The sequence below is a fragment of the Lampetra fluviatilis genome, chromosome 15 (assembly GCF_964198595.1).
Source record: "Lampetra fluviatilis chromosome 15, kcLamFluv1.1, whole genome shotgun sequence".
Classification (NCBI taxonomy): Eukaryota; Metazoa; Chordata; class Hyperoartia; order Petromyzontiformes; family Petromyzontidae; genus Lampetra; species Lampetra fluviatilis.
Genome location: NC_136289.1, coordinates 8238054 through 8258832, shown reverse-complemented (window position 1 = coordinate 8258832; position 20779 = coordinate 8238054). Strand labels below are relative to the sequence as shown.

At 47.8% G+C, this 20779-nt stretch overlaps 1 protein-coding gene across 4 annotated transcripts in view; it reads right to left on the bottom strand.

The window, feature by feature from the left end:
* The window catches only part of DCLK1 (doublecortin like kinase 1), a 65467-nt gene that overhangs the window by 29488 nt on the left and 15200 nt on the right, over nucleotides 1-20779 (bottom strand). For all 4 annotated transcript variants that reach the window (XM_078863113.1, XM_078863110.1, XM_078863114.1 and 1 more), the window contains 2 exons: nucleotides 11595-11697; nucleotides 6975-7079 (listed from right to left, as the gene is read on the bottom strand). In XM_078863113.1, coding sequence (XP_078719239.1) covers nucleotides 6975-7079; nucleotides 11595-11697 — 208 coding nt within the window. The remainder of the gene's footprint in view (nucleotides 1-6974; nucleotides 7080-11594; nucleotides 11698-20779) is intronic.

The following is a 20779-nucleotide window of genomic DNA, read 5'->3' as shown; positions in this document are numbered from 1 at the left end:
CCGGGGACAGACGCCGGGCTTCGTGAGGCGCACTCCCGACTGGCGGAGCTGCTGCTCGCCGCCGCGTCCATCTTGGCGGAGATCAGCTCGTCGGGAGGAGCGGGGACGGTGGGGGACATTTTACAAGGTCGCCCCGCAGATTCCCGCCAAAACGAATGGGGGATTCCCGCCATTGCGCCTGGGCCTACTTTTGGCGGGAACGGCGAGCGCCACGTGGTGGTGGGCTCCCAAGCGCGCGCATCGACGTCATCAGCGCGCGAGGGGGTCCGCCATCTTACGTCTGCTGCTGGAGCCGCCATCTTAGACACCGACGGACAGGCGGAGAGGAACCACGAGGCGGATGACTTCATTTTTCAGCAGCGCCTGCCCACGTTGTCAGCCTTCAAGGCGGAAGGCGGAGACTGGGGCCAATTTCAGCGAAGGTTTTTGGCCCATCAAGAGATGTCAGCGTGGTCCGATGCTACGGCGCTGCGGGCATTGCCCGCCATGCTGGACGACGATGCGCTCGCGGCCTTCAGGGCTGCACGGAAGTCGGACCGCTCCACGCTGAAGGATGCGCTGGGGTTGTTGGCCAGGGTCTACGGGCCTCCCTCTACGTGCCGCCATCAGTTCTACGCAAGACGGAAAGCGGCCACGGAGACCGCGCTGGCCTATCGCACGGCGTTGCTGGCTCTTGCTGATGCTGCGTTCCCTCGGATGGACGAGGAGGGCCAAGACGCGATGGTTTTGGAGCAGCTGCTCAAGTTGGCGCAGGACCTGGGGGTCCCTATCAACACAGCTGACGAGATTGATATTTCTTCTTTGAGAGTCGCCACGAGTATTCAAGCGCACGAGGCCCTACAACGGAAGCAAGGCGTTGGTTGCAACGCTGCTGTCGTCGCAGCCCCGGGTTTGGTGGTCGCCGAACCCCAAGTCGTCAGCCCACGAGAGGAGGCGTTCGCCACGGGACGACCAGGGGACTGGAGGCCGGGGGCCCGGTCGCCTCTGCGATCGGGCCGAAAGTCGGAGCAACCAAGATCTACTCCGACCCTCGTCACGTGCTATAACTGCGGCCTCCGGGGCCACGTGGCGTCCGGGTGCCGCGCTCCGCGGCAGCGCGCCATGGGAGCTCGGCTGGACGACGACCGAGAGCCCAAGTCATCTCTACAATCCCCGGCAAGTCGCGGCACCTCACACGCTCGGCCTGTTTATTCGGCACACATGGGACGCCGCGTTGCGGCGGAGGAGGGCCGGTTAAGGTTCGGGGATTCGGTTCGGCGAGGGGGGTTCGGCCGGGACCAGGGAGACATTGAATGGGCGGAATTGGGGCATAGAATTGTGGCTGCTTCGGCGGGTTCGTCCGTTGTTACGGGATCTATTGATGGGGTTGAGATTAGGGTGTTAGTGGACACGGGGGCATCGGCAACTATTATATCGGACCTCATTTATAATATTCTTCCGGTCCAATGTCGTCCGCTGCTTCCAGTGGATGTGCCATTTTACGCCGCTAATGGGGGATCGTTGGGCATTATCGGTCAGGTTAGGGCGTCCATTTGCATTGGAGATATCAAATTGTCGGGACCCGTTTTCGTTTCGTCTTCTTTGGCAGTTCCGTGTCTTTTGGGCACTGACTTTTTGGCTAAAATGCCCATTAAAATTCTTATCGATCAACGATGCATTGAACTGCCATCGGGTCGCCGGATTTCATTTTTGACGGGCCCTACTGACATTCGGACGGCGTGCGCTACGATACAAGCGGTGGCGACGCAGACAGTGCAAGTGCCCCCGGGTTCACAGATGTTGATTCCCCTCCGGTTGCGGAAACCATGGGTGAGGGAGGCTTCGGGACAGAGTATGCTTTTGGGTCCTTCTAACAAGGCTGTCGGGGGTCTTGATTTATCGGTGGCTCACACTTTGGTGCGGGCTGACAGGGATCCGTTTGTGATGGTTTTGAACGCGGGGTCGCGACCAGCTGTCATTCCGCAGGGCACCGTGCTGGCTCACGCGGCGCAGGTCCCTGGGGATGATGGGTTGGTTGCGCAGGTGGGCTCGAGCCCCGCGCGGAACGTTGAGCCAAGGGAAGACCTTGAGTGGGTCCATTCGTTATGTGCCGCCTCGGACGATTTGTCGGCGGCGCAGTTGGGTGCGCTGCGCGAGTTGCTCATTGAATTCTCTGATGTATTCAGTAAACATAAGTATGACATTGGGTGCACGGATTTGTTGCACCATCACATTGAAACGGGCGATGCGGCGCCGGTCAGGCTAAATCCCTTCCGACTGAGTCCCGTGGAGAAGGAACATGTTCAGTCGGCTGTTAACGATATGCTAGAAGCCGATATTATTTCGCCCTCCTCTAGCCCGTGGGGAGCGCCTATTGTGCTGGTTAAGAAGCAGGACGGGTCCCTGCGATTCTGCGTTGATTTCCGTCGCCTGAATAAGATCTCTGTGGCTGACGCGTATCCGCTCCCCAGGATGGATGAGTCCCTCGATGCATTGTCTGGTGCGCGATATTTTTCGACTCTTGATTTGTTATCGGGGTTTTGGCAGTTGCCGCTCGACGAAGAGTCGAAACCTAAGACAGCATTTCGGACTCCAGGGGGGCTGTTCCAGTTTAACCGGTTACCCATGGGGCTTCACTCCTCTCCAGCGACGTTTCAGCGACTTATGGAGCTGGTTTTGTCGGGCTTGCAGTGGGATACATGCTTGATTTATATGGACGATGTCATTGTTTTCAGTAAAACGTTTGAGGAACACCTCCGGCGATTGAGAGGGGTGTTCTTGCGAATGCGATCGGCTAAGTTGAAATTTAAACCGGCCAAATGTCACCTCCTTCGTAGGTCCGTTAGATACTTGGGTCACATTGTCGATTCTTCGGGGATCTCCACCGATCCCGCGAAGACGGATTGTGTCGGTTCGTGGCCGACACCTACGTCCGTTTCCGACGTGCGTAGTTTCATCGGGTTTGCTTCTTATTATCGGCGGTTCGTTGAGCACTTCGCCACTATTGCAAAACCCTTGCACGCTCTAACGGCGAAGGGAGTGAAGTTCAAATGGGGACCGGAGGAGGAGGCCGCGTTTCGCTCCCTCCGGGACGCCTTGGTGGGTGCCCCACCCTTGTGTTATCCCGATTTTGCCAGTCCCTTTTTGCTGGACACGGATGCTAGCAACACGGGCATTGGGGGGGTGCTATCCCAAGTCGTTGGGGGTGTCGAAAGAGTTGTCGCCTACGGTAGTAGGGTGTTGTCACCGGCGGAGCAGCGCTACTGTGTCACCCGTCGCGAGCTGCTTGCCATTGTTTTTTTTGTGCAGCAGTTTAGGCCATATCTTTATGGTCGTCACTTTACAGTCCGAACGGACCACGCGGCGCTACAGTATTCATTGAGGGTCGCCCAGCCCTCGGGCCAGTTGTCGCGTTGGTTGGAAGTCCTCCAGGACTATCAGTTTACGACTACGTACCGTAAGGGGTTGCGACACACGAATGCCGATTGCTTGTCGCGGTTGTTGCCTTGTGATGAATGCGCGTGTTTGTCGGGATCGGCGCGCTGTAAACCGACGCTTGCGGGGGAGATGGGGGCACTGGCTGCGACAGCGGGCGCACCGATCGGGGATGATTCCACTGCCTCTCAGGGTCGGGACTCGCTGCTCTCGCTGTCGCTCAGCGAATGGGGCCGCCTCCAGATGGCGGACAGCTCGCTGCTAGCATTGCGCCGCAAGGTTGGGGGTCCCGAGGGGGACCAGGAGCGTACCGGCTCCTATGTACTTGAGCGGGGCGTGTTATTGAAATGGGACAGTTTGTCCCGGCGGAACGCACTCGTGGTGCCTTCCGCTGTGAGGGGGAGGGTTGTCTTGGCGGCACACGAACGCCTCTTGCACTTGGGAGTTAACAAGACGCTTGCCCTGCTTCAGCGTGACTATTACTGGCCGGGAATGGGAAGTGATGTGGTGCATATTCTGAAGGGGTGCGTTGAGTGCGCCAGGCGTAAACCACCGGCCGTGGCAGCTAATCCACCGCTGCAATCTATTCAGGTCTCGCGTACCAACGAGCTCGTTGCACTCGATATTTTGGGGCCCTTCCCAGTCACGCCGAGAGGGAATAAATATTTGTTAGTGGGGGTCGAATACTTTACCCGATGGCCTATGGCGTGGCCTCTCGCTAACCAGTCGGCAGCGGCTGTGACGGATGCCTTCGTCCAGGGCTATGTCCTGGACAAGGGGGCTCCCGAACGCCTGCTGACCGACCAAGGTAAAAATTTTTCGAGTAAATTGTTGCAAGAGGTGTGCGATCTGTTGGGTACCAAGAAGGTGCGTACCTCCCCGTACCACCCGCAGACTGACGGGATGGTGGAGAGACTCCACAAAACCTTGACTTCCATGCTGTGCCAGCAGGTGTGCGAGGCACATGTAGATTGGGACCTGCAGGTCCCGGGAGTCCTTGCCGCGTATAGAATGGCCCCCCATGCAGCTACGGGGTTTTCCCCATTCTATTTGATGTACGGTCGGGAAGCTGACCCGCCAATAGAAACGCAACTTGGCCTGTCCGCTCCACGAACTAATTCTAATTTGGCAGAACATATTAAGTTTAATATTCACAAGCTGACAGAGGCGAGGGAGGCCGCGCGGCTTAATTCGCGGGCTCGCCAAATTGCTAATGAACGGTTGCGGGCACGGAAGGTGTCCATGCACGAATGGAAACCAGGTGACAGGGCCTGGCTGCATTGCCCTCAGGCACCCTTGGCTACGTCGCCTAAATTGTTGAGACCGTGGAGGGGACCCGTGGAGGTCGTGCGCGTTGCACGGCCCCAGTGCGTTCAGATAAAGTGGGGAAAGCGCCGGTGGTACGTTCACCCCTCCCGACTGAAACCGTTCTCGCCTCCATATGGCCTCCCCTTGTGTCGTGATGGCCGGGCGTGTGACGTGACCGGCGACCCAGAGGGGGAAATGTCTCTGCCTGATCCACACGTATTTTCGCCTGATCTGCTCCCAGGTGTCTCGGAACTGACAGCTGCCGATCACCGGCGGCCGGATCTCCGCGGCGGGGCCGGCCCTTTCAGGCCCGTTCCGCGCCGTCTGGAGCAGCCGGAACCGCCGGACGGTCGTCAGTGTCCCGCCCCATACGATGGACCAGCCAGACGGACTCGCGCCAGGTCGTGCTACTTTGCATGACCTGCCTCGTGAGGAGTCGGGGCAGTTGGAGCGCCTCGTCACTGCGTGTAGTCGCAGGGACGTGGGGCGCGTTCGTTTCGAATTTGCTCGTATCGTGTTATTGTTGACTTTTCGGGTTCATTGTCAATCTGTACATAGTTATTCTTGTTGTTGTTGGTGTTGTGTTATGTTACGGGGCACACTCGGGGGGTTTCGGGGTTTTTTTTTTATGTTGGTTGTCGTTTTATCGTCGCGGTTGGTTGTTGTTAGCAGCCGGGCCGGCTGCGAGCTATGTGGGAGGGGGTGATGTAGTGGTGATACGCGCTGGGTGTATATGTCGTGTGCCAGCGCGTATGTACGGGTGTGTGTGTGGTGACGCGCGCTGACGGGGAGGAGCAGGCGTCAGTGCGCGGGTGGGGGTAGTGCTGCTGATTGGCTGTGTGCCGGTGACGCGCCCAGAGGGAGTGATCGGGTAGCAGCGCGGTGTGATTGGTCGGGGAGTGGAAACACGCGCTGAGCGGAACCGGATCGTAGGGATAGCGCGTGGGGATTGGGTAACTGAGGAGCGGTGCCGACGTTGAGGTCCGCATCCGCTCCGTCTCCCGGGAAGAAGGGGTATATAAGGTGATGCACAGAGGAGCAGGGGCGGAAGTGGAACCATCTAAGAATGAAGACGAAGGTGCAGAGATAGAGCCCGGAGAGGAGAGTAATGGAGAGTAGAGGAGAGTAAGGTATAAGTGTGTAGCCAGCGAGAGAGAACGGTCTACACGAGCGGAGTAATGTATAGTGTGTAGCCAGCGAGAGAGAACGGTCTACACGAGCGGAGTAATGTATAGTGTGTAGCCAGCGAGAGAGAACGGTCTACACGAGCGGAGTAATGTATAGTGTGTAGCCAGCGAGAGAGAACGGTCTACGCGAGCTGAGTAATGTATAGTGTGTAGCCAGCGAGAGAGAACGGTCTACACGAGCCGAGTATGCATACGGTGTAGCCAGCGAGAGAGGAAGGTCTACACGAGCCGAGTATGCATATGGTGTAGCCAGAGAGAGAGATGCAAAGTCTACACGAGGCGAGTGGAGAGTGTAGCAGAGGCGCAGAGTCTACACGAGGCGAGAGAGGAGTGTAGCCGAGGCGCGGAGTCTACACGAGGCACAGAGAGCCGGCAGCACAGAATCCAGAGTCAAGAGAAGCGCATTGTGAAGAAGAGAGGCCACGCGTTGTATTGTTACGAGTCAAGATTTAATAAAAGAAGTGTGTTCCCGTCAAGGAGTTTCCTGCCGTCATTTTCTAATACTTCACATACAAAGGGGCACATTTGCTGTATCCCACTTCTCCTGGCAAGCCAGGGTGTATGGCACCTCGATGTCCAGGGCACTGAAGTTTCACAACTGTTGTGTGGATCCACCAACCCAGTGAAGATATAATGAATGTGTTTAGAGAATGCAATATGGAGTCATCCTAACTACCTGGATTGAGTGTCATGTGTCAATTCTGTTTCATCATGAATAAACACAAGGTATCTCCACGCAGCAGCAGCAACAGTTATGAGATGTGCATTATGATACCGCTCTTCACTTCCATAATAGTATGAAATTAATGAATAAAAAATGAAATCTGCAAGAGGTGACCTGATTAAGTCATCTCTTCTGAGTGGAATTTTTCAGGGCCCCAGGGGAAGCCGAGGCACGTGTGGGAGCACTAAGGGTGGGTAAGGAGAGAATGATACTGCCGAGAGGGGGTGATGACAATTGCATTGGTGGTGATGATGGTGGGAGGTGATGGCAGTGGCAGTGTTGTTGGTAGCATTGGGAGGAGGAGGTGGCGATGGTGGGAGGTGGTGGTAGCGGTGGGAGACCTGAAACAGGAGATTTGCTCCGGCGTGACGATCCGGGGCTCCTCAGGCCACGCGGTGGTGGCACCGTCACCTTGGAGTAGGAGGAGGCCTTCATCACCCGGCACTCTGAGAGGCGCAGGTGTACCACCACACACACGCACATGCACACATACTAGACACCGGTACTCAGTACTGACAGCAGCCACAAGACTCTCAGACACCCATCACAATCATGTCAAGACTGCCAGGCTCTTCAGCAGTGCAATTGGGCTTGATGAGTGCGGTGAATGTGAAATGTTTAAAAGCGCTCCACTTGAAGGTTTTTCAGATATAAAATTTTTTCCACAGATTATTTTTACTTGAGGCATCTTAGAACAGTTCTAGATTTGAAGTTTTCGTGACTGCAAGGATTCATACTTTTTACTGTAAAATTACTGTACAGTAAAATTACTGTACAGTAATTTTGCTGTGACGGTTACACCTGAAGACGGAAGCTTGTGTGACTTCACCGAAAAAAACAAAGAGTATCTTAGAACAGTCCTTGTGCGATGTTTGTGAATTGAAATTTGACCATGTCCCACTGACCTTCACTAAGGTCATAAAACAGATGTCTTGAGCTGTATGCAAAACGGATAGATATATTTTCATTTACCTTAAGACATACCCCTGCTCTGCAGGATCACAAACGTGCACGTGTCGTGTGTACTTGGAGCATCCATCGTTCAAATGCAATGACATACAGTACAGCATTTTCTAAATTAGCAGTTGCATGCAATTTTGCAATTTTTTCCATAACCTTGGCATGCAATAGTATACGCTTGAGAACAATGTCAAAAACACGTATCTCCTCTAAAGTAGACCCCTTTGGCATTCATGGTGCATATTTATATTCCCCTGGAAGATTTGCAAAATGGAGGTGGGATCAACAATGCACAGTCCTTGTGATCTTCCATGTCGGTACCCAGAACATTTACGACTAGGTTGCCCAGTCACCAAATTGCAATGCAATTCAAATAGCCATTCTGCAGAATTACCTTCATTCAGAATTGCAGAGAGGACTAATTATAATTCCACCTTCAAGTACAGTTGGGCAGGTTTTTTTTTTTTGGAAGCTGACAATCAGCCAATTCCAAAGGCCCAATCCTATCCTCGTTGCTTTGATGTGTCCACAGCTCATAATTTATCTCCTTAACCCTTTCAGCTACTGATTTATTATATCTCTCTCTGGTTCTATGGGCTTTAATGTCCTTCTGAGTCACTTGTATTCTCACGTCGGTGGGGAAAGCGTGCTGGCTATTTTCACGAAAAGGCTGTAATTGAACATGGCATAACATAAAATATGGGTGGAAAGTTGATTGGTGTGGTGGTTAGCACACCACGCTATGAACCTGGTGCCCTGTGTTCTATTCCCATCCACAGCTAATATCGGTGGTGGCTGACATTTAACTGATCCTGGGCTCCACTAAACAACAACCCACACTGACCAATATGGGGTGAAGTATGGTCAAACAACGCCCACAACTGACATGGTGTATGGAAGCCTTCGTCTGCCAGTGGATTAACAAATGGCTGAACATTATTAACATAAAAGACGAGCTGCATACAATTCCCCCAAAAGAATACGGAAATGTCTATCAGAGCAAGGGCTGACCTTGGAAAGACCGTTGGGGGATTTGGGGATGTTGTGGAACCCGAGCTTGCTGAAGCAACCCCACACGGCCCATGGATTTATGATCTTTATCTGACCTTGCAAGATCCACTCAGCTCATCACTGCACGCTAATCATTTGCCCTTAAACAACACGCACAGAGGTCTTTAAAATGAGAGGCGTGCGTTTGCAAACACCATAATTTGGAAACAACAGCGTTACATTTGTTCATTGCGTTCTTCAGCCCACGGCCCTAAATTGGCTAACCGATGTAGGCGCTGCAGCTGTTCTATTAAAAGGCTCCAATTATGCGCATTGGCTGGGATGCTGCCTCTCTCACGAACGCCCTTTACACAAGCGCCTGCTGACGGGGCCAGACGTAACCAAGGCAACCCCCTTGCCACCGTGAGGTTGCCATGCCAACGTAATGGCCGTTCCATCTTTTTTTCAACTGAATTTGAAGCACGGCATTCCATTTTTAATGCATTTCGTCATCTGCGGGGATTTTTAAATGCCGAGCCAGAGTCTTGGCGGGGCCGTTGCCAGCGCAGACAAAGGTTGCTGCGTCGCGCACCGCTGAAATAAGCAACGTTGGCAAAATGTATCAGGGCACGGTACATCGCCTGCATTCACCCTGCAGCCATTATCGTGGTGCAGACAAAGCAACATTGTTTAGCGTTTAGAAATAAAACTATTCACGGGGTCCTCACAACAAAAATAACCGATGTTGGCCCCAGAAGCCAAACAAATGAAAGCTGCCGTGGCATATTAATAGCCACTGCTAATACACTGGTGGTGACATTAAACCTGTAATGTGCAGACGGAAATAATAAAGAAGGGTTATCAACGAGCCTGTTGTAAATCACAAAGAAGGGGCCATGCCCAGATATAGGCGAGTGGGTAAAATCCAATTTAGTGCCACTGACAGAGCCCTGCTTGGCTTCGAAGTGCCCGGCGTGGTTTGAGTGTGCGTCGGATTCTAAACCAGCGTGAAGGCATTCATCAGACGGAACTCGGTGGAGCTGTGACAGATTCATCCCCCGCGGGTGTCAAACCTGTGCCCTTTATCAAATATCTGTACCCGTGAAATGACACACGCAGGCTCATGTTTGAGAAATTACAAAGGTTCCATGACTTGTAAAGGTTTTTTTTCCTTCTTTCTTGTTTAGTTCAAGACAGTTTTTGTTTTGTCTTATTAATTAGGCCAAGGTTTCTCGATTGTGCCGAGTTTGAGGGTGTTTAGCTTGACACCCACCCCAAGTTGCCATGCCTCGGGGTTGGGCTTTGTAAGGATATGTAAAAATCTGCATAATGACTACATTTACTGATGCTTAACCAAGTATGGAATTAGACTGATGACTTTAATCTAAGTTGTCTTGTGGTTATTGTTGTTTGACTTGCATCCCACTGGGATTTTTGCACACAGCGTTGGTGTACGGTGCTTTTTTCTGGAAGACTTTGCAGTTTTTTCCTGGATTTTTCTGTTTGCGCAGTCACTTTAAGATGTTTTCTTGTTCATGTTTTTGTTTTGTTGCGGTTGCACCCGATTCAAGAGCCGAATGGCTCACAGGGCTATACCAAATAAACTGAAAACTGAAAACTTAAACTAACACACCACTAATTCACCTTTGTAAAGGTTCCTTTAAGCACCCACCACATCAGCTTATTGCAATTACAACGATTTTTGCTTATTACAAACAAACACCTTGTGAAAGACCCAATGCAGACAGACAATCCCTGAGTTAGATCTTCCACGAAGCTCAAGGTCGACCCTAAACCAAATCTGCACAAACCATGACAGATGCGGATGCACAAATGGCAAATTAAACTCTCCAGTGTGCCACTGTGGTCATCCAGAACTGATCATACAATGTATAACAACACAATACCCGATCCACAAATACGAAGGAGACATCACACCACTACTAACGCGGTTATCTGGCTTGACCACCTGAATGTGAAATCGTAGTTGTTACTCTGCATCTACATCAGCCATACATTGTTGAAGGCTCACCAAGTATCAAGAAACTGGAGTACCCACAGAAAACCACACACACGAGGGGGCAACACTCAAAGCTTCATAACACAAGGATTATATCCACAGACTGGATCCAGTGAGAGGACTGAATTTATCTGTGGACTGCACCCATTGATCTGCTGCCATCTATTGGCACCTCACAGCACTGACATCCCCACACCGACAACACCTAGCATGCACTGATGGGGTCACCCATCCAAATACTAACCAGGCTCAAGCCTGATTAGCTCCCAAGATCTGATGAGATCCGTCACTTTCAGGGCGATTTCCTCAAAGGCTGTACTTTAGTACTTTTGTATTCCACTGATGCCAACTGCAGGAACAGTCACTGCAACACAATGCATGCTATGAAACACTACAGAGGCAGTTTTTAATACATCATCTCTCTGGAAACGAATAGTGGAAAATAAGGCACATCAAATATATACATTTAGCAGATTATCACAATCTTACGGTTCTGCTTTGCAGATGAGCAGTCACACGTTGGCAGTTGGGGGTGTGGTATTCGCGAATGGTTCCCGGTGGAAATTGGTTAGATCATAGATGCATAGTGGCATTATATTTGCTAATGCTACCATTAATTTAATATTGCCGTGCTATAACATGCTACAGACAAACCCCTACGTAACCTATGTTCAGCTAAATTTAACTTAATGCGCGATGCTATAATTGTATTAAATATATGCAACTACTGTACTGGCTGATGAGCCTACTGTTCGTGCACTACTATGTATCTAAACATCTCGTCATCAGTATAACTATCATTTAATGTCAATGTCGTGAATTTTGTCGACAATGTTGTGGGTGTCTCTTAGCCATATCTAAACATATCGGGGGTACCCTGACACCCAGGACACCCACGGTGGCTGCGTCGCTGCTTCTGCTTCATAGTGGTGGAGTGTGCGGAGTGGAGTTTCCCTAAAAAAATGGACGTCGAGCTGTGTTCAGGACTCACCGCCCTCATCGATGAGGAAGTCGTCCGAAGCATAGCGAAACTTCTCCGGGCCGCACGCTATGAACACATCGTCTTCGCCAAAGAAGTCCTGCAGACAGGCCACCTGGTGTACAGACACACACACACGTGCAGGGCAAAGACAATGATCACCCCGTAGAGGCAAGTGCTGTCCGTGAGCACCTATTTAAGTCATGGTACCGTCAGAGCAGATGAATGCCACCAAACAGTAATCCAGCAAAAGCAATGGCAATGGTTGTGGAAGGTAACAGAACCCTAGGATGACGTGAAACAAATCTACCCCCACGACAAGGGGTTAGTAATCTAAGGGTGTCACGAAAAAACACCTATTGTTACAACTTTTCGCCAACCCCAACCTTTTTGGCGGTAGCAGCAGGTGTACTTAATCACGCCCAGCCACAGGGAAAACAAAATAACAGTTAATATAAAACAGAGCTGGAACAATAATCTCTACAACTTGGGAACCTTGCCATACTCTGCAATATCCGTAAAACCATCATTAATCAAGCAAGAATCAATTTATTGTTGACATTCGCAGATCTAGGCAACCATATGTCACTGCGGCCTGATGTCAAGCCTCCATCATGGCCACCATAAATATAATCTGTCGTTGTAAGCCACTGCTCCAGGCGTTTTTCTGCGGCTCAGCGCTTTTGGCGCTTGTCCACTGGGGACCAGGTTGCAGGGACATGGCAGGGTCGGTGCCTCCTAGGCCCGACACTTGTTCTAGTTTCTCCCTGAACCCAACAAACCATCTAATCCTTGTGTTCATAATGCAAATAAAAATTTTTATCTTAAGTCAGTGTGGCATAAAATATGGAAATATGCCCACTCGGGGTACTATTTACTAGATTATTTAAATTTTACCAGGCAAGACCTACTGAGCATTATAGCTCTTTTTCAGAAGCGACCTGGCCACACATGATAACCGAACGAAGTGGCTTATCATGTTGGAAATGTATAGCAGCCAAAAACTCTAAACACATGTTTCTAAATCTGGAGGCAAAAACCACAGAACCCAGAGAAAAATCTACGCAACCACGGGGAGAGACATACAAACTCCAAATATACAAGCATCAGGGTCGGGATTGAACCCACGCACTCATGCATACAAATTCGAATTTTGTTACATTTTGGCAAGTTTAGTGGCCTTTAGTGGCAGTAGGGATCATCTGAATGGATTACATAGCTTATACGAATAGAATAACATCAATCGTTTAAACGTGGCATTTTATATATGTATCAAGAACTAAAAAAAATCTATATTCACACCATTAGCGTACACTCACATACTTTGGATGACTACACCAATTTTTTTCTCTTTTACACATTTATGGTTTGATTGTTTGTGGCCACACAATTTGCCACATACACCAATGTAATTACTTTATCCAACTTTACCAGGATTTGGATGAAAGCAAGGTATCTCCTAATATAAGCTGTCCAAATAAAACACGATTAATGAATACTTCATATCATACAAGCTTGAGTTTCCGGCACACACACCCCTGCTCACTTAAAAGGGTAGCACTGCTGCCGACTTTAATGACCCAGATAATCAGCAGCAATCCTTCTTTGGCAGGAAATTGTTGTAAAGAGCGCAGATGTTTTAGATGGTCAGTGTAATCTGTCTGAACAGAGACACTCACGCATGCAATCAACGCGTGTAACGCTAGACCAGGGGTCGGCAACCAAAATAATAAGAGTTGATATTCTTTGGTTCTTTCGGTAAAGTCATGTAGATAGAAAAAATAAAAATAAAGTTAATAAAAATACGACGTTTCAATCGCAACACCTTTTCCTGATGACGACCGCCTGTGTTGCGATCGAAACGTCGTGGTATTTTTATTCACTTTATTTTTTCTATCTACGTGACTTTACCGAAACAACCAAAAAATATGAATTCCTGCAGTCACAAAAGTTTTAAGTCAAAATTTAACAAGAGTTGAATTTGGTAAAAAAAACCTCAATATTTCAAGAGCCGCAATGCATGTGAATATGAGATGGTGATCCTTAACAAATATTGTCACAAAGCAGTCCTTAAATATCCGCATGCAGCTCCGGAGCCGCAGGTTGCCGACCCCTGCAATCTTATTTTTTGTCTATCTGTGTGTGTTCGCACGCTTGCGAAGGATTTGGCTCTCAAACGGTGGGGTATATGTTTAAAAAAAATAGACAGGTACCACGCCGTAAGCCCCGTGGTGAGCAAGCACTATTCCGTTTTTCCATCTGTCAACTTAAAAGTAGTTTAATTAGCGATCTAGTGCGATTTTTTTTTTATTACAAGCGCTCGACCATACCAACTCGCACGCCTTCGGTGGGGGGGACGGCCCCTACCAAGTCACACGCGTTTGGTGGGGGTGAGGCGGATATTTTCTTTCGGGTTAAAAATGCAATTAAAATACACAAAACGCTCAGGTAAATTCTTCACGGTGTGATATCCCCCCCCCACCCCGATGCGTGCAGTTACTACTATACAGTCGGTAGATGCTACCACTATAGGCCGTAGATATTGGTGCACAGTGGGTGGGAGAATCGTGGCTGGGGGGGGGGGTAGCAGCCCAGCCCCAGCCTGCCAAGGTGCCACCTCGGCCGGCTGGCCAATCTAGGCGAGGCCGGGGGCTCTGCACGGGGATAGGCCTCAGCACGGCAATGTTTAGTCCTATTTTATCGCTTCATTCGCTAAACTCACATTGATAGAAACCTATTATTCAAATAATAACCTTGCAAATATTACATTAATAATTTTGTGTGCAGACAACTAATATTTATATTTCTTGCTTCTTTTGCTAAACTCACGTACATAGAAACCTATTATTTTAATAATCACCTTGGAAATATAAAAATATTTTTGTTTGTGTGCTGACAACTAATATTTCTAAAATTACTTGGTAAATATTACTATAATTATTTTTGTGTCTAAGTCCTTGTGTGCGTGTGAGTCTAAGTGCATGTCTGCCGCAATGTGTGTGTGTACGTCCGTGTGTGCACGTCCGTGTGTGTATCAGTCGATGTGTATGTGAGTCAATGTGTGTGTGCGTGAGTTGATATGTCTGTGTGTTAGTCAATGTGTGTGCGTGCTCTGTGTGTGTGGACAACTAATATTATAATATTTAGTTAGTACATTTTTTATATTTATGTGTGTCTAAGTCCATGTATGCATGTGAGTCGATGTGTGTGTTTAACTGGTGAATGGCGGTTGTTGTTGTGTTTAACGCCATGTGTGTGTATCTCAAGTCGATGTGTGTGTGTGTGAGTCCATATGTGAATGTGTGTGTAGAGCAATGTGTGTGTGAGTCTATGTATGTGGGTGTGTGAGTCGATGTTTGTGTGTGTAAGTCCATATGTGTGTGTAGGTCGACGTGTGTGTGAGTCTCTATATGTGTGTGTGTGTCAATGTGTGTGTGTGAGTCGCTGTATGTGTGTAACTCCATGTGTGTGTAAAGTCGATGTCTGTGTTTGTGAGTCCATGTGTGTTTGTAAGTCGATGTGTTTGTGTGTGGGTCAATGTCTGTAAGTATGTATAAGTCGATGTGTGTGTCTGTCTTTTTCGCCCGGGCAACGCCGGGTACTTACCACTAGTAGACCATATACTGTAATTCAAATTGCACTTATTGCACTCATTCTAAGCCTTTTAGATTGTGGTGGTTTGAAAGGCAAAATGAATGTCCGAGGTCATTTCAGTGGGGGTCACGTTCCTTCCCGAGGGACAAGACCATGTGTTTGTGTGGAAATAAGAAGAGAGCCACTTCAAAGCCACCAAACTGCCAATATTGGCACTGTATTCTGAAAGCCATGATAATGAGCGTGGCCGACAAAGAGCTCCCCTTATCCATGTGTGGTTCCATCTCCTCACAACGGGAAACGACGGTAAAGGTTCAAGTCACCACGATATCTTCACAAAACATCCATACTCAAGGATGCACTAAAGCAAAAATGTTGCCAGGAAAAAGATCAACAAACAACAACATTGAGATGCTGCCACTGTTTCCTCCTGCTGCTGATGGTGGTGCTCCAAAAACAATACAGAGGGACTGTTGCTCAGACCAAATCCCACACTGCAAAAACCGCTGGGCACCATTCAATTGCCTGTCACATGCAAGTGTTTGTGATTACAGTACATGTATGTGGTTTGTTGAGGCCAGGGGTCAGCAACCAAAATAACAAGAGACATTTTTTTTTATTCGGTAAAAAAATCTATATTTCCATAGCCGCAATGCATGTGAATGACGTCAAGAAGCAGTCCTTAAAGAGCCGTATGCGGCTCCGGAGCTGCAGGTTACCGACCCCTGGTTTAGGCTAATGAAATGCTTAAAAGTCTGACCGTCATATAGTGCACCATTAAATAATAATTTGACGAACACATCATTCATATTCTTGGTTCTTTCGGTAAAGTCACCTGAGGACGGCTGCTTGCGTTGTGGCCGAAACGTCGTGAGAATTGTATTGTTTTATTTTTATTATTTTATTATTTCTACGCGACTTTACCGAAAGAACCAAGAAGATGAATCCCTGCAGTCACGAAAGCTTTAAATCGAAAAAACATCATTCATAGTTTATGTTTTGCAAAGTTTTCAATTGGTTACAAATACACGATCTTAGTAGCATGAAAATAATCACCATAATCTTGGTACAGCACACTGCTTTGAGGGAGCATCAAAATCTGTGACCACGGGCAATGTAAATCTAAACACGCGCAAACACTCAATAATGTTGAATTTACAAAAAAACGTAGAAAGCATGAATTAAAATGTTAATTTAAGAGCAGTGGCTTTGTAATGACTAAACAGAGGCCCCTCCTCCTCCTGATGAGGCCAGACATCAGGGTTGTGAAGTTGTCACAGCAACGGTTTTATCAACGCACAACAGATCCTCAGCCGTTCCACGGGTGATTTATCACCTTCCACGAGAGAAAATTTAAAATCAGAAACTGAGCTTGAGGAACACTCAGGCCATGGACATAATTTTGATGCTTGTGCTTCTGCCAAACTGTTAGCATGAAATAAAACAGTAAAAAACTCCACAAAAGCCCATCATGAACGTCTAGATATTATGTGAGGCAATGTCTGTCCATAACGGTCACACGAAATAATGAATAAGGAAAAAAATGTGCAACGATTTACGTTTGCCAGAAAAATAACACTGTTACAGGCACGTTATTAACTCACTGCCAAGGTATCTGTGTGAGATAATGTGTCCGACTGCTCATAATTTAAGAGAGGCACTGGCAACATTTCAAAAGCTCTTTGTTTGCCCAGACCTGGCCACAATACCTGGCGTAGCTTTTTATGGTGATGTGTCCGATCGCGACACTGCGTCCACGCGCCATAAGCTATGCCAGCAAATGTTTTAAATAAAAAAAACGTACATTTTCTCCACTTCATATGGTAGGTCCTGTCCATCAACTCCTATGATACATTTTTGTTTTATTATATACTGAACGGTGCTTACAAAATGTAATTACAAAAAACAAATGTTCGAAGACCAATTGAATCAGCAGAAAATGTAGTGGAAGTGCAATATGGGGTGTCGTCGGTATGCTACAAAATGTGGTTGTTTAATGTGCGATATTGGTAGATTACCATGTGACCATGAAATATAGTACAGTATATCAGAAACTGCCACATATGATAATTCTGTATAATCCCCAATTGTTTGCAAAGAACAACCTGTTCATATGGGCTGTGTTTGTACCTACTTCCCACTGACCCATATCTATTCCATTCTCTTTACTCCATTGATGACCTTCTCCACGTCAATGTAACCAAAATTTGTACTGCCCAGTGATGGCCTGCCATGTCTATTTCTAAAGCAAGAAAGCAGTTTAAGCAACCAGTGCTGGAATTATAGCGATGAAAACTACGTGAGGTATTTGATTCATTAGCCAAACATGAAATGTACAAATAATTTTATATTTTGCAGCTTTTTCCCATTTGAGGTCCTTTTAGATTCTCAAGGATCTTCATGCTATTTGATGACTTTTTAGAATTGATCTTGAATTGTGTGCAGCTGTCTTTCTGAAGACGTGGAGGTTTCTTTCCCCCCACGGCTGCAGAAAACTGCCTAAGTGCATTATCCTCGCATGCAAATTGAACACGCTTTGAATTTATTCATCAGCCCACTAAGAGAACTTCCCACATGCAGCTCTTGAATAATTCACGAGAAATCACTTTCTAGACAGGAACAACCTCCAGATCCACTTCCCAACTGTACGTTGTGCAGCAAGAGAAGACAGTGACAGAACAAGGATGATTGTTTTCATTCCCTGATGAGAAGACTTCCCTTTCTGATTACATTTTTTCATCCTGTTACCACTCTTAGAAAGATATACTAGTTTGTTTCAAAACCAGCCTTGGGCTCCAGTAAAAATTGCATTCCAGTATTTAATTGTATTCAAATGCTCGTGGTAATACAGTTGTTAGCACACCGTGCTATGAGTCTGACAACCTGAGTTCGACTCCGAGCTAGTTAAAATCGGTGACGAGTGATATCTAAACCCAGTCCTGGTTTTCCCCCTCCCCCTTCACCAACCTGCACTGATCAGTATGGTAAAGTATGCTAAGAAAAAACACCATGACGAACGCATCATGAGAAGGCGTTCCTCTAGCAGTGGATTGAAAAATGGCTGAAAGTTGTTTTATTCTATAAACCTACAGTTAAAGGGCACTAAGCATTGAAACGTGGATTAACACTTATGATAGGCTTTTAAGTAAAACAAAATGGTAGGCTTGATAATAGGTGCTTCCCCTTTATTCTGTTGTTAATAGGTACTGGCAAAGGAGGTCCCAATGGTAGGACAGCAACATACTGAATCAATGTGTATGGAACTTTCAGTGTAATCCCGTTGCATGTGGAGGTTGTCTCTGGGTAGTCCTGTTAACAACTCACATGCCACTCAATGGAATTGCCCAAACATTCCAATGCAATACTCTCCTGAAAGCGGACATTATTATTAACTTAATGTATGCTATTAAGTCCGTAAGTGTTTATGTCTGTACGATATTTGCAATGTTGACCACTGTGAGACTTTATAGCATAACCTTGGATTGACAAATGGCTGTTCAATAAAAATAGCGTTTTTGATTCAAACAAAAAACCATTACAACACAGATAATAATGTACAGCCCTTTGTTAATCCACTGAAGGATGAAGGTATCCCCATGGCATGTCAATAATCGTGGTTATTTGACATATGTCGACCCCACCCACTGGTCAGTGCGGCCAAGACTTGTTCAGATATTGCCAAGGCCGTAGCCATGGAGTCAACATTGGGGGGGACCAAATCATCCAGGGGGTATGGGGGTCCCCCCCCAGAAAAATAATCTAAATTTGAAAACTAATTTCCTGCCTAAAATATTTAAAAATGTACTAACACATGGGATGGACTTTTTAATGATTTTTTTCAATAATGTCTAATAGTATATTGTATTACATTGCTCTGTTTTTACTTTTTTACCGTTTCTTGTTTCATTGCATGTAATGGCAGAGATTAGGGATTACTAAAGTACAACCATAACCACAATAATAAAAGCAGAAATCTATTTTATAGCAATATATTGGGGGGGACATTTTTAGCATATTTGAATATTGGGGGGGGATGTGTCCCCCCAATATATATTATTCTTACGGCCTTGGATATTGCTCACCACTGAAGGTCAGGAAACCAACTTTAGAGACCCAGTTCACAGTGCGGTGCAGTAACCACCACTTACTAAACCTCCAAGCATTACAAAATCCTGTCATGCATCACAAAAGACAAATAAGAAAGAGTCTTGGCAATGTGTACAATTTGGCCAGCATATGGTAAAACAATTCAAATAAAACACTGAATTATGAATACAAAGACAAAAATTCCTCCCCGTATAGCGTGAACAAACTGTAGGGGCAAGTGCTGTTAGCGAGCACCTATGAAGGCCGGCACTGTGGTACACGAGGGGGTGGGGTGGCCAGCACCACGCCCGGCCGCCTTTGTCTCCCTAGTGGCGATGTTTACACATCGCACTAGGTACTCATTTAAGGTTGAGTCCACCTGGGTGGGTGGGGGACAAGAACCGGTTCAGATAATCATCACCGCTGTTGGCCGTGAGCGGGGAATTGAACCCGGGTCGCCAGGTTGGTAGCGCAGCGCGCCAACCACTCCACCACCGCTCCCCACTAACCTTCTTAACACACACACATGCACACATACAAGCAACACGTCCAGCCACGTGACGGTAATTTGAAGGCGAGGTTAGGCAAAGGGTTGACCCCGCAGTGCGAGGCGAACGAGGAGGGAGCGCTCCGACTCAACGTTGCTCGCTCCGAACTTGCGGGCGACGGCCAAACAAAACCCATGGGCAGAAAGCAACAACCGCAGGCCCCCTCCGCCACACACCACAACCCACCACCACCACCCCCGTGAACGCTTTCGTCCACCACCCAACGCTTGTAACCGGCTCGGGCCGGTTTCATTCTCATGAGATTCCCTGTTGCCTCCTTCCCCGACAGCTGATGCTCAAGCCCCTCAGCCTTCCCAAAACACACACATACACACTAAAAAAAACCCGAGTGTATTGCGTATTCGTTTACCACAAACGTCACGCACAAGAGCACGTGTGGTATATGGGGAGTTGTGTTGAACGCCTCGGAGACGTCGTTTTGCCTTTCATTAAGTTGGGTCTTTGTTGGGGAGAGGGTTTGGGTTATTTGTTTGCGTTGTTCGTTTCAGGCCGCTTGCTGAAATTTTGCTCAATCTCATGAACACGAATGCCGGCAGCCATTTCATTCGTTCCAACACTACAAATGATCCATTTCCAACTGTTATGTAGCAATTAGTATACAGTACTTCCCCCCCACCCCCACCCAGTCCACAAACTCTTTAATAAAAGTCTTGGTCGTTTTTCCAAGTGCAAGACAGAAGCTAAAATGCGGGCGCCATATATTTGTATTAACGAGGCCATGATCTATTGGTGTACCTCAAGCCCCCTGCTTTGGGTGGCAGAGAGGTGGTGCTGAGACGATTACCACCTCCCTCCCCGTGGCTCCAAAGGGATAAAACGGTGCGATGATAACTCATTCCGCCTCAATTATTCCACAATCGAAAGAAAACACACAACGGCAAATGTAATTTGCATTTATGGGTGTAATTTCGAAAGCAGCTTCCGAGTACGTCCATCAATTCCAAGTTA